The following is a 13,559-nucleotide window of genomic DNA, read 5'->3' as shown; positions in this document are numbered from 1 at the left end:
GCCGCTACAGCTCTGCTTGTTAAAATTCCTCCACACCCACTGCCGACCGGACTCATCGGTGATGTAAGAAGTGTGACCAATTCCATCTGCGTTCACATTGATGCATTCCTAGCCAAAGGCAGTTAGAGAAGATAAGACAGTCTGTGAGACTTTATGGCATTACAGGACCATGTGACGGATCTCAAGGCTTAGTTTATTTTTAGATGTTAAGAAGCATTTGTTTCTCTGGCCTTTACAACAAGTCACAAAGTCAATACAACTTGTACATCATGATGCGGATCTTTTAAAGGCCTACTGTGTGCACAGACCACGTGGCTGTGCGTAGATGTTGACTACTTTGATGGTTCTCTCCTTTTGACCAGCTGAGAGAACATAACCACTTATGGGCAAAGGATTGAATTCAGGTCAAGCTGGGTGAGCTTCGTTTTCCCTCCAGAAGATGGCGACCTCGTCTCACACTAGATGTCAATTATCTGTCTCAATTTTAGTTGTGTCTCTCATCATCTGCTGTCATGGGCATCATCTGCTGTCATGCACCAACCGCCAATTCCAATTCCTTATATGTCTGACATATTATGGTAATAAATGTTTCCTGATTCCTCCTGAAATCTTACAGAAGGTCTGACCTCCGCGGGTGACCTTGCCACAAGCTCACACAGCGGCCCCAGGAGATGCCAGCGCGACCACCCGGCTGTTTTCCAACCAGCCTCAACCGCTCACGGGAAATAGGGGGGAAAAAATGCTCCGACTTTTAACGTTCTTACTCTCAGTCAATATCTCAAAGGGAAAAATGTATATAAATAATCATGTTTTTCTTTTAAGTAATTCCTATTAAATACAAACATTGGGTGAAATCTAAACTGACATTTATGATTACATTTGGTGTGTTTGCGAAAAAATAAAATAAAACTTCTTTATTTATTCTTTTTTTATCTCCTTATATATTATCCATGTCAAGGAGGAAGTCAGGCTCTATACTACCAATGGCAACCAGCTGAGGTATTTGAAGGCATTGACCCAGTCTTGAATCCCCAAATGATCAGTCGTTGGATTTGGATTAAATTTACCATCTGCACGCTGAGTGACCCGAATCAAACTCACCCAAATTATTGATTAATCAAAAACCTGGTTATTGTATTTATAGCATGGCACGGTTACCTTTCGTTTTAAAATATTCTTACTTCTGGGTTACCTGAGTTTTACCTGTTCGAGGGGGAAAATAATAATATATATGAACAAAAACTAATTCCATCCATCCATCGTCAAACCGCTTATCCTGCACACAGGGTCGCGGGGGGCTGGAGTCCATCCCAGCCAACTTCGGGCGATAGACAGGGTACATCCTGGATTGGTCGCCAGCCAATCGCAGGGCTACACAGAGACACACAACCATTCACACATCTACGGGCAATTTAAAGTCCCCAATCAACCTGATCCCCAGAGCATGTCTTTGGACTGTGGGAGGAAGCTGGAGAACCCGGAGAGAACCCACGCAGACACAGGGAGAACATGCAGACTCCACACAGAAAGGCCACTGGGCGGAATCGAACCCAAGACCTTCTTGCTGTGAGGCAACAGTGCTAACCACCACGCCACCATGACAAAAACTAATTGATCCTATTAATTATTTGAACTTAGTTTCCTCGTTTTCTTCGTTTTTATTATTTTTTTTTACGATTTTTGTTAACAGAAAATAGAAAAATCCTGGTGTTGTTATATTGTTAAACCCTTCATCAGGTATCACGTCGACGCCCTGCAGTGCGCGCATGTGCGCATGCCCACTTTTAGGTTTCGATTTAGACGCAAAACCTGATAAAACGAAAGTGAATCTCAAACAGTGACGAATAAGCAGCTGATATGAGAAACTGGACTGTGAAACCATTTCATCTCTGCGACCGGAGAAGTGTTTGCGTTTGTCTCCTTTTCTCTTCGGGTAAACGCAACTGACCGCGCGGATGTCTGGAAGGAACCTGATGATTTACTCATTCTTTATGAGGGAGCGCTCCTCTGGTAAGTGCTGATAAATACCATTTAAAACGGACGACAGCCTGTTGTCTTTAGTAGATTTTCTGGTGTACAATACGTGAAATAATGCGGACAATGATCAACTAATTAAGCAGAAAAGCACAGAATGTTTCATTTATATCAAATGCACATGTCCAATATAAATACAGGTGTTTACAACCTGCAGTTACTGACACACATTGTGTGGTTTCCTCAGTAAATGTATTACTATTACCGCATGTCACACAACTGTTTTTCTCTTCACTATCAATAAATCCCTCACGTGCGCAACAGTGACATAGATAACTAAATTCTGACCTTGGATCTGTGTAAAATAAACATCTCCTCTACATTTGGCCTCAAACCAACAGACCAAACGCGTCTTTCTCACTCTGCCGTCTGTGGAACGGTTTGTTTTATTTGAATGCCAAATGTGACGCTTTTTCAACTTCAGCATCAGGACTTTGCTGTACATTCGTGTTTTGTCATGTGAGATGGCCGTGGATAACAGGATCGGTTCAGGTTGTCACACACAGGATCATTTCTAACATTTCTGAAGGTCCTGCCGCAGGAATGAGAGGCCTCCCCAACCACCATCTGTCCTGCTGTGTGAACACCCTGCTCCAGACTTTCTCTGCTACCTGGGAAATCGGAGCCCTGCTGGACAAGTAAGAGTATATATATTATTATTAACATTGATCACTTAAGTACTGAGCGACAAAGCAGGAGGGACACTGTACGATTTAAGGGTGTTATTTGACCTGAGTGGATCGCCTTAAATAATACATCTTTGTATTCTTCTAATTACTGAGGTACACAGCTGAGCCTGGGCTACAAACGTGAGTAATGAACTCACTGCACTGACATTAAGGGGACAAGCTGTGCTACTCATTAAACTAAAATGAGTCCAATAACCACGCATGTAAAAAAAAACATACATTTTCTATTTAGCTGAAGGGTTTATAGATAATGTATTGAGTCTGGTTATTGTTTACATCACGCTGTCTTATGGGTGAACTTGTAAATTATTACTATGAACATCACTAACAGGGCAATATTTCTTTTCATAACGCTGATGAAAACATGTCGGGTGCTCTTGTTCAACTCTATAGCATGCCAGAATAAGTAATGTTATGTGCAACAACAAATATTGTAACTGAAAAACCCAGCAAAAAATGTGCTGTATTACTTAAAAATAATATAAAGAAAAAATCCATTGAATAAGAGTCTTAACATGTCAACAATTTGGTGAACCAGTGAAAAAGACAATAGATAATAATGGAATAAAAAGCTACCTTCAGAAGTAACGAGTGGATCCAAGGCTGCGTTTCCTCGGCTGCTCAAAATAAATGATGAATAAATGAAGCGTTTCTGAACGGCACAAGGTGGGAAGCGGCTGGCGGGCGAGCGGACGATCGTAACGTCCCCCTCCAGCTGAAGAGGGTTCTTGCCGCCATGAGGAGCGACAGCCCTCGGCCTGCTCCTCATCGCGACTTCCTCCTGTCGCTGGACAGGAACTGTGTGCGACGTAAGACGAGACCAACCCTGCAGAATGTTTGAAACCGATGTGACTTACCTCGCAAAACCTCTGACGATGTTTCACAGTCAACACGCAGCACGATGCCGACGAGGTGTTCCTCTCCATCTTGAACTTCATGCAGCAGCAGATGGACGACAAACCTCTGGTTGGTCTTTAAATCCTGGATGTCATCCTTCCACCTGCGTGAGCACCTTCACCGCAACGTGCCGGCGTTTGTGTTTCCTCTGCCAGGCTCTTGAAATCCAGAACCTGTACAGGATTTCCGTGAAGACGAACCTGGAGTGTTTGGAGTGTAGCTCCGTCCAGACTCTGAACACCTACATGCTCGGCCTGCCTCTGCACGTGAAGGAAGATCACGACTCCCTGGTGCGGTTTGATTTGACTTTTCACGTTAAGTTTCCTAAAGTCACGCTTGAAATTATTCTTAACCTGAACCTTTTTAGGAAGGCTGCATGACTTCCTTCTTTGAGCATCAGGAGCTCAGGGGCGCCAATTGCTGCTTTTGTGGAATATGTGGGAAAAAGACTCCGTCCAAACAGGTGAGCCCTGATTTAAATGCTTCACAGAAAGCATGAAGCACCAAAGTGAACCGTCTTATTATTTCTTCTCAGGCTGTTAAACTGCTCTCCCTGCCTCGTATCTTGTGCGTGCACCTGAAAAGGTTTCGGAATCACGGCGGTTACACCCGAAAACTTGACTGCCGGGTGACCTTTCCAGAAAGCTTTGACTTCTCCGAGACCGTCAAAGACGCGTTCTCCTCAGACTTTGCTCAGGTACGTAGAAAGAAATATTCTAAAAAAAAACATCTTTGCGTGGTGTATCTTCTCTCGTCCACGTCTTTATTTGTTCTTCCAGGATGACTGCAAGTACACGTTGCACGCAGTGGTAGTGCACTCCGGATATGCAATGTTCGGTCACTACACCGCCTACGTCCGCCACGGGGCGGACCGGCCCTGGTACTACGCCGACGACAGCCACGTACAGCAGGTCCGTCCGATCTGACAAAAGCCGCCTGCAATCGATCTCTGCCTTGTATTTGTTAAACATTATTTACAGAAACGTATCTTTTCAATGTATAGTTGCACATGAAAAGCTCCCATGTGGCATCAATACAGTTCATATTTTAATACATTTTAAAGTCTATTTTGTGGGATCCGGCGACCTCTAGAGGGGAGGTTGCACCTTTGAACCCTGTGTGCAAAGAGCTGCTAAAATTATTAGTTTAATTTTTTGAACTCTACTTGTTTCAGAAGACTTTTTGTACAGCTGTAATACAGGTTTATTCAAACGTATGATTGATTAGGCCTCTTGTTTCCGACACATAGGTCTCCTGGGAAGACGTGCAGAGCACGTACGGAGGACCAAGAAGGTGATTCATGCTAAACTGTGTTAGCTGTATTATTTATGATGGGTGGTTCTGGTTTAACAGGACCGCCTCACGGTTCTCTAATGATTCCCCCTGGTTTGAAGATTAAAGACTAAAGGTCTTGTTGTGTTTTTGCTCTTTTACACTGATGAGCAGAGGACATTTGTCTTGTCTGGGAGGTCGTCTTGCTTCTCAGCAAGTGTTTGTAACAGTTTTTGTACAACTCAACACACGTTTCCGTTATTCTTACAGACACACGGCATACATGTTAATGTACAGAAGAGGGCCGGAAGACAATGGAGGACAGCCGGAACTTTCCGGCTGAGCGGATGAATGCAGATGATTCATACCCGAGTTTGTGGTGCAATATTAGAATGTTACAGGAGTATAACCATGTATGGGCTTTAAATAATCAATTGTTTTGTGTTGTGGTTTTTGAGATTGTATTTCAGCAGATTTATTTCTGACGAACAGCAGCAGATGGCGACAGAGACTCGACACGCAGGAGTTGTTTTCCACGCAGACCACACACACTGAACACACTAAAGAAAATGCTTAGCTTAGATATTCAGTGTTTTGGGGGAAATACCTTCTATTGGCGTCGGTGTTCATTTTCCTGACACTGCTGTAAAATATGAGTCATGCTCGAAGAGCAATGAACTCTTTTTTTTGTTGTCATTTTGGGCTGCCAGAAATAAAAACCTAATTTTATGTGTTGCTTTTTCTCACAACCTGCAGGCCCTTTATTTTTTTATCACTATTATTATTTGGGATGAGGCCCCTTTGTTTGTATCACTCTTATTAACGCAGAAAACACCAGTACATCTCCAACCCCCCCTGTGTTCAAAATCTGTCCCCCGTCTCGTATATAACCAAAAAAAAAAAAAAAAAAGGTTAAATGTCGCAGTTAAAACCACAGCGCTGCTTGGAATAAGCCGTCAGCAGAACCTCTAAAGTTCCCATTCGCTTCGCCAAGAGTCGGGGGACCGTGTGAAACGGTGCCTATGTGCTGCGGGGCTCTGACAGAATGGAACATGTCTGCACGGGGGCCGCTTAGTCATCTCGCTGCCTTAGAGGCACGAGCGCAGCTTTCTGCATGGGGGGTATCTGCCTGACACATTGGCACCAAAGTCCGGGCGAAGGTCTAGATCTGAGTCAGAATGCCGCTGAGCTCTCGTCTCATGTGCGGAGGAAACTTCCAACTCTTCGTAATGCTGCAGGGCGACGGACTGAAGCAGAAGCACTTTAACAGTAATTTGACGTGTACATTCAGAAAGGGGCCGTTGTGCATGTCGACTTTTACTTTTGATTTGTAAAGTCCATTTGAATGACGTCTTCTGCGCTTTCGCTTGAGTGTATTTTGGAACTCAGGACTTTGTCTCATAACAGTATCTTTACACTGTGGTATTTGCACTTTAAATTAAGTCAATTATGTAAATGCTTCCTCCGCAACTGTCGCATTAGCATTATTACTCTGTAGGCAGCAGTTTAACCCTTAATCTAGTCAAGCCAACTTTACATACGGTGGGGTAGTTTAATGTATCTACTGCCACATTATTCATTGAGTCATAAATGTTGTGGTGCATCTCCACTATCCACACTGGTTGTGAACAAGTAGGTCAACTGAAACTAAAGGACAAACAACACAGAACTGATTGTTCTCTTTGAAGGCTTCCGATCAATGATTCATGTTTTATTACCGCGTGCCGGGTAGACGTTAGAGAAGCACCTGTCCGGCACCACCCAGACTTTGACCACAACACGGACATGAACAATGCAAAAGCCCCCCCCTCCCACCCCGAGGCCACGCGAGTAAAGTCTGACTGAACATCTGCAGGTCTTCGTTTCTTTCCCAGCACGTGTCTCCATCGCTTGCCGGTGACCCTGGATGCAGCTGCATGGACACTTTATGGCGGATCATAATCCGTGCAGTTGAGTTTTAAGCTCTTTTATCTTTTCAGGGGTTAGCGGTGCAGCCAACTGCACCTGGTGTTCCATTGTTTTGGCGCATCATCTTGCCACAAGTGATGGCGATCGACACTATAGATCAATGAACCCGAGGCAGACATATGTTGTGAACGCAGTCCCGTCAATGATATTCCTCAGGCTCAGCAGCGAGGCGGCTCCTAAAGCTGCTTTCTCCGGAGAAGATTCATTCATCTTTCCCCGTCATTGTTGATGTGTGTTTACCAGTTACTAGGTGAGCGCACCACTTATGCATCAGGAAGAAGATGGAATTTGGCCATTTGAGAACCCGAAAGTTGTTCCCTTTCCTGTGTGGAGGATTTCCATGGCTCAGATAGTTGCTTGTGCTTGAATTCTTCAAGTGACAGCCAGCTTTGAACTATTCTGGCCCAACATCACCACGCTTCATGTCATGTGGATAATCTTAAATACCAGCAAATGTCCTCTTTCAGCTACGTTTTCCATTTTAACCAGAGCAAATAATAAAGAAATATATCTCCACACAGCATACAACCTTGCACTTGTAAATAAACTCTGTTTTGCAGTTTTTAAGGCATCACCGTGCTGTGTGCTGCAGCAGAATGAGAGAGACTGCATGTTGCCTTTGTAGGGAAGTGAAGCTGTCGCTTTCATTCAGAATTTAACGCATTCATCATACTTTTGACAGCCTTAAAAAGGGAAGTCAAATCATTCATGCAATGTCTCTATACACGGTTCCCCTTTTCTGCTCGAGACAGAGACGGGGAGCGGTGGCTCGTCATGTATGTTAGGCCGACTTATTGCAGGAATGCTCCCCTGTGGGAGGCCTGTGTTTCCCCTCAGAGTGTCCATACAGACCCCCCTTCTAACTGCCCTTATCCTATACGGGCTAATCTAACCGCATATCTCCACATCCCTCAGGGCTGGCAAACCAGCTGAGCACACACAGCCATCGTTTGGTTTCGTCGACGTTTTACATAGGAAATGATTCTCTTTCGCTCTTTCCGTGTCCAAAGTCCAGGCCAGGTGAGCAGGGAAAGAGTTGGCTTACATTCTCGCTTACATCTTTACGTACATATTTGACCTCAGTTATATTTCAGGTTATTTGTCTTTTTAATGAAGTGGATTTCGTGTTGCAGATGTTGGTTCTCACAGGAGGCGAGCGGACGCTCCCCCCTCGGCAATTGCGGTCATGACACGCAAGGATATATGACCTGACGCCCCACCCGTGTCTCCATAGTTCTGTCGTTACCCTTCAGCTGGCGCCTTATCTCAGCTTATCATGGGACTCGGGATGCAGGGAAGATCATCCGTGGGTCTCGGAGGCCCGGCTGCTCGGGTTTCAGGTGCAAATGGCTTCAGCGACGGGGCCCGGGGAACCGCCTGCCTCCCACCGTGTGAGCGGATCCTGCACGGACACGTACACCGCCGTGTTTGTGCACCTCCACGACATTTCCACCGCTGCACATCTGCCGCGGAACCACAACTGAAAGTCGCTGAAATGAGCTCTTGTGGTGACTTGTTGGGATCAAACCTGATTATCGGATGACATCGCGGTAAATCCTCGTCCTCGCATGGCGTCCCTCAAATTAAAAACCTCTTCCCCTGGTTTCTCACGCAACAAGAATGAATGGAATTGCACCTTGAGGCAAACAACTGCCTCACTCTTACAGCTCTCGAGCCAGTGATAAGCTCGTAGCAACACACATTTCAGCTGTGCTTGTGCACGCATGCCAATCAGTTGCTGCACCGCCGCTCCGGTTAATTATTTGTACAGTAGGAGAAGATCCTGACCGGGGGGGAAAAACTGAAACAATGTCGGGGTTTTTTTTCTCCTTGTTGCAGGTCGGCACGTTTTGGACCCTGGATCTGCCGCTCACTCGCTCGGCGGTGTGGGCCGATCGCCTTGAGAGGCCGCCTATCCATTGTCAAACCTCTTTGACCTGCTCTCTCCTTCAGCCTCTCCTGTTTCCACACAAAGACTCTCTAATACCAGGTAGCTGGCTCTGGCATTCCTGTTGCATTCCACTATGGGGAAATTGCTGGGATCAGGATGAAAAATGCCTGAAACAAAGGCCTACTCTCATTCACAGGGTTTAGGGTTCTGTGGGAAAGTCCAGGCAGGACAGAGGTTGGATGGCAGAGGAATGTGATGCAGGGAAATAGCTCACACAGTCTCCATGGTGTAGAGCGAAAGACCAATTGACAAGGTTGATCTCTTCTTACAGAGAGGAGTCGGCCCCCGTGAGAGAAAACGACGGGCCGGCTGCGTGGCTGCAGTCTTTTATAATGTTTACATTCGAGAAGTCATGCCGGCGAATTTGCTGGTATCATGAGTACGACTGATTGGATGTCCGGGAGGGGGGGGGCACGGGACAATTATCTGCATTGTTTTCATTTGTTCAATAGCAACAGCAGAGAGAAATTGAGCCTTAAAGAAGAAGAAAAAAAGGAAATGTTTGGGATTGCATGCGGAGCCTTTTAAAATTCCTATTAGTCCTGAAACCTCCACACACACAGCTGATGAACTAACAGCCTCCCTTATCATTCATTAATCGTAAATTATTACAACGATAGCTTTTTCATTTGTTAAAGGTATGAAGTAAATTCTTCCAGCGCCTCATGCTGAGGTGAAGCGCCTGACCCCGCTGCTACCCCGCCCTCCCCTGAGTCGTATCTGGATCTCGGCTTCTTGAAGATTTAGTGTGGAATTTGATGCCGAAGCCTTTTACCCTCTCCCACAACAAATAACCAACCGATATTCCTGATAATGCATCTTCAGCTCCGGGGGAGAGAAGAGCTCGGAGACGAGGGAAATGTAGGTGCTTTTAGCTGATTGTTGACAGTCTTGAGGGCCCAACTATTGTATGTATATTAGTGGGGTTTAATGATTAATGACTACAGGTCCTTATTTTTAAGAATGGAAAGGTTTGTCGGTCAATCCATGGCTTTGGTTCAGACTGAAATGTCTTGAGTTCTTGTACAGACATCCATGTTCCGATCAGGACAGATTTCCCTTTGATGACCCGTAATCATCATCAGCTTAGAATTGAAACAGTTCTTTGGTTTATGTCTGATTACCTGCAAGACTAAATCCGCCTCAGGTTAACTCGCAACCGTTTTGGTTGTACGCGGTAAACATCGTACCTGCCCAACGTCCACGCGTCATTGGGAACATGTTAGCATGATGGCTGTTGGCTCACGTGTTCCCTCGCGCCTAAGCACGGCCTCACAAAGATACGAGCAGCGACGTAGCCTGCAATCAAAACTGAGTTATTGCATCTGGAAGTGAAACTCTTCCTCCCCTCTCATCTTCCTATAAGCCAGACTAAAATTGGCCTGTCTGAATATACACACAGCTAAAACAAAGCTAACCTCCGCGGTTTGTGTTTCCCCAACTACGCAGCCGCAGATTGCCGGAATACTGCGTTGTTGTCCGTGCAAATAGCATCAGTCAATAGTCTTGCAATTTCAACATTTCACACATAACTTGCAGGTTTCTTTACCTGTAAACAACATCCGTCAACACACATCAATGGCTTCGGCCAATTCTCGATAAACGGTATTGTTTGACATTCCTTTTTCTCGTGTAGATTAAATCCCCGGCGGAGCACACGTAAACACTTAAAGCTGCTGTTTGTTTATGCTCTGCGCTGTGGCCTGTTATCAGCTGCGGCTCTATACGTAGCGTGTGGTTGTCGGGTGTTGGAGACGGAGTATGTCGGGAAATGAGGAGGAGATCTGTTTCAGCCCGCAGGCCCCTTCGGATTCTCTGATGTGGCTTCAAGACTTCCTGGGAAATGCAATGCCTTCTGGGATAGCACTTAAGTGGTCCCCGGAGTTGTCACAGAGAAAAAAAACACTGATTCTGCCTACACACTCAATGTAATCGCTCGCCTTTAATATGTGAGGACAGGATTGGCGGATTGCAGCTTTCCACAGAACGGAGGAGTGTCGCTTCAAGCGAGAAGGGCACAGCAGATCGCCATTGGGTTATTTTTCTTACAGTTGGGGCGTGTAGATAACACATAGGCGGTTCTGTCCCTGCTACGTCGCTTCCGCCTCACCTCTGTGAAACTCACAGGCCTCAACTGCAGAACGGCATCGCAGCTGCTTTCACGTGGGCTGTTATCAGCGTTATTCAAACAAGGTGCTCTTATCTTCTCAATCTCCAGGCCGGCGCGCTCCTAACGGGCTGTGATGCACTATGGGCTACTTTAATGGTTAATGAGTCGAGATGAAGAAAAATGTTAATGTTGAGGGACATTCAATACCATTTTCTTTTCTCTTTTTTTTTGATGTGCCTTCCTGCTTTTCGTTAAGCGAACGAGGCTGCAGGGAGGCCCGGCCCCCCCTCTCATCTGCAGCCTGTTATGGCGGAGCGGGAGGATGACATCATATTGGTCTCGGAGCGGCAGCTGGTAATTGGTCCGCTCTGCTCCTCCTGCGGCACGGGCCAAACAGAACACACAAGTGGAGCCAGGCAATGCAAGTCAGATGCACCGGGTTTTTCCAAGAGCGGCTGGTGGGGCCCCAACGCAGACCGAGAGCCAAAGAGGCCTCCAAAAAGGGGCGCACCGATCCAACTGTAAATGTCAGAAATTAATGAAGGGCCTCAACTCAAATGGAAATCTGATATAATGTGCCCCAGGCCTCCTTCTTTGATCTGGTGCACAATCCACCGCTGTAGTGGTCTGAATAACTGCGCCTATTCTCTTCGATATGACCCCGCAACAGCGTTTTGGCTGGGAAGGTTTTGCGAGAGCCGACGTCAGTGAGCCCTCATCCCACACAAAGTTCCATTACAGCGAAGCCGAGCTGCTGCACCTCTGTGCTGCTCGGTAGCCAGTGATTGTTTGCAATATTGAAATCAGAGTGCAGTCTCATACGTACATGTGGAAATAACATTAAACCTCCGGAGGTTGAGATGTGTGTCATGTAGGCAAAAATCCCAACAGCAGGATGCTGATTAGTGTGCTTGTGCAGCTATTTGATGTGGCAACGTGAGTAACGACTAATTGTTTGCACTGGATGTGTGAAAGAGACGTTGTTCTAGCCTGTGGCTGGCCAGGCGCGCACACAGCATGGGCCACGCAGAGATGTTTGATGCCTTTGTTCTAACAAAACACTGTATTCATCTTTTAAAGAGGCCGCTCATGCATGCCACCATATCTCCTGCGAACAACAACAACAACAACCACGAGGTTCACCGATCGTCTGATAACATCATCACCCCCCCTGTTATCATCTAAAACAACGGTTGTGAGAACACGTTTGGTGTCTAAGGCCTGTGTGGGAAAACACATGTTTCTGTCGAAAGAAGGTGCAGTGCTCGGCGTGTTGGCGCGCGCCCGTCCGTCCTGTCAGTGGCCCATTGTTCGCGTCCCCACATCAGTGTCAGACAGATAAATGCGTGTCAGTTGTGAACAGAAGGTCGCGTTGAGCGCGTAGGTGTGAGAAGATGGGAGTTCCTGTTGCGGGCCGCGATGCAACGTCAGCGTCTGTGGGCAAAAAACAAACAAACATCTGACTTAGCAGAAAAGCTGCTCTCGAGTGAGCATTCGAACGGTTTCCCTCCCAGCGCTCGGTCATTGGGCTGTGAAGCTGTGCACTCCAAGCGCTCAGCGTAGGTGTCGTTACCATGACGACATCAATACCAATATTTATTGTACGTTTAATGGACTTCCTGCAGGGTTTTGTTTTCTTGAGGCCTGAAGGTGGGAGGCTGTTTGAGGCAGAGAAGCTCCTTAAAAACACTTTTTTAAGAATCGGAGAAAATGTAAAAGTTAAACGTCAACAGTAAAAGTGAAAGTAAACAGTTGTCTTCTTACACATCCAGAAGCTACACTGATGCAGATTTGGATTCATGGCCCTTTGCATTTAATCCAGAACGTCGGCTCAGACAATCTCACATTAAATGAACAGTTTTAGAGGTTTACTTGAAACGGTAGCCTCGTCTCCTGTTCAGTTTATTAATATTTGACCATTGAAAAGTATCTTTTCCTTAAATTGCTTCTCTGCGTAAAACCATTTACTAAAATATTAACAACGTAGCCATTTCTCTTCCTACCAAGTCATTCCGGGACAGAAAGATCATCTTGAATGGGCAGGAGGCTTTGTAAACTCAAAGAGCTGATCAACGTTTGACTTTTTCCAAGTTCCCATATCTTTAATTCAATGGCGCTGCTGGTGCACTTTTCCCAGCACATCCCTCCTCCGTCTCAGCTGGCGAGATAGCTGCAGAGGCTGAAACTGCGCCGGAGGGAGGAAATGATTATAGCAAAAGGGAATGCGTTATCACTTTGTCCCCCTTGCGCACACCCTCTCAACCGGTTCAATGTTGTTCATATTGAGCTCCTTATCTGTGCGATGAGAAACGAAGCACATTTCAGAACTTGGACGACAACGACTCGTGTCCTCCGCATCGCCGAGCGCTTCCGTGAGTCATGTCAAGACATGTGCAGCGAAATATCAAATGTCATGTGGGCTTTTTAGCGGCTGCACGGAGGAAAAAGTCTATTTCGTGTTCCCCAGCCATCAAACGCTGCTCTCCGGAGGAAGCTGATCCAGCTGTTGTTGGCCTTTGATGCCCTTCGTCGGTCCAGAATAGCCTGCGACTCGCAGCTGTAGCCGAAGCTTCTCACCTGCCCGTTGGTTCACTTCAGCTTTTCATCCGTCTGCCTCAAATAAAGCGCCCTTCACCTG

General features: G+C 46.2%; 1 protein-coding gene across 4 annotated transcripts; it reads left to right on the top strand.

Annotated features, from left to right (window-relative positions):
* Window positions 1-1,798: 1,798 nt before the first annotated feature.
* Window positions 1,799-5,641, top strand: usp18 (ubiquitin specific peptidase 18). Of its 4 annotated transcripts, none has more exons than XM_040174308.2 (11): window positions 1,799-2,010; window positions 2,564-2,672; window positions 2,817-2,843; window positions 3,390-3,532; window positions 3,610-3,689; window positions 3,776-3,910; window positions 3,988-4,083; window positions 4,156-4,317; window positions 4,400-4,531; window positions 4,870-4,913; window positions 5,163-5,641. In XM_040174308.2, exons 1-11 carry the CDS (start codon window positions 1,956-1,958, stop codon window positions 5,233-5,235), a joined length of 1,056 nt encoding a protein of 351 aa, XP_040030242.2. In that variant the 5' UTR covers window positions 1,799-1,955; the 3' UTR covers window positions 5,236-5,641. The 4 variants fall into 4 exon arrangements, with proteins under 4 accessions (XP_040030242.2, XP_040030243.2, XP_040030245.2 ...); XM_040174309.2 differs by having other exon boundaries at window positions 1,824-2,010; window positions 2,576-2,672; XM_040174311.2 differs by lacking the exon at window positions 2,817-2,843 and having other exon boundaries at window positions 1,824-2,010; window positions 2,576-2,672.
* Window positions 5,642-13,559: the final 7,918 nt, after the last annotated feature.

This window comes from Gasterosteus aculeatus, chromosome 4, assembly GCF_964276395.1.
Source record: "Gasterosteus aculeatus chromosome 4, fGasAcu3.hap1.1, whole genome shotgun sequence".
Classification (NCBI taxonomy): domain Eukaryota; kingdom Metazoa; phylum Chordata; class Actinopteri; order Perciformes; family Gasterosteidae; genus Gasterosteus; species Gasterosteus aculeatus.
This window is presented reverse-complemented; position numbering and strand designations above follow the sequence as displayed.

Coding starts and splice junctions, on each gene's coding strand:
- usp18 (XM_040174308.2), top strand. CDS start 1,956: ATGTCTGGAAGGAACCTGATGATTTACTCATTCTTTATGAGGGAGCGC. Junction 3,911..3,987: donor AGGAAGATCACGACTCCCTG/GTGCGGTTTGAT, acceptor GAACCTTTTTAG/GAAGGCTGCATGACTTCCTT. Junction 4,084..4,155: donor AAAAGACTCCGTCCAAACAG/GTGAGCCCTGAT, acceptor ATTTCTTCTCAG/GCTGTTAAACTGCTCTCCCT.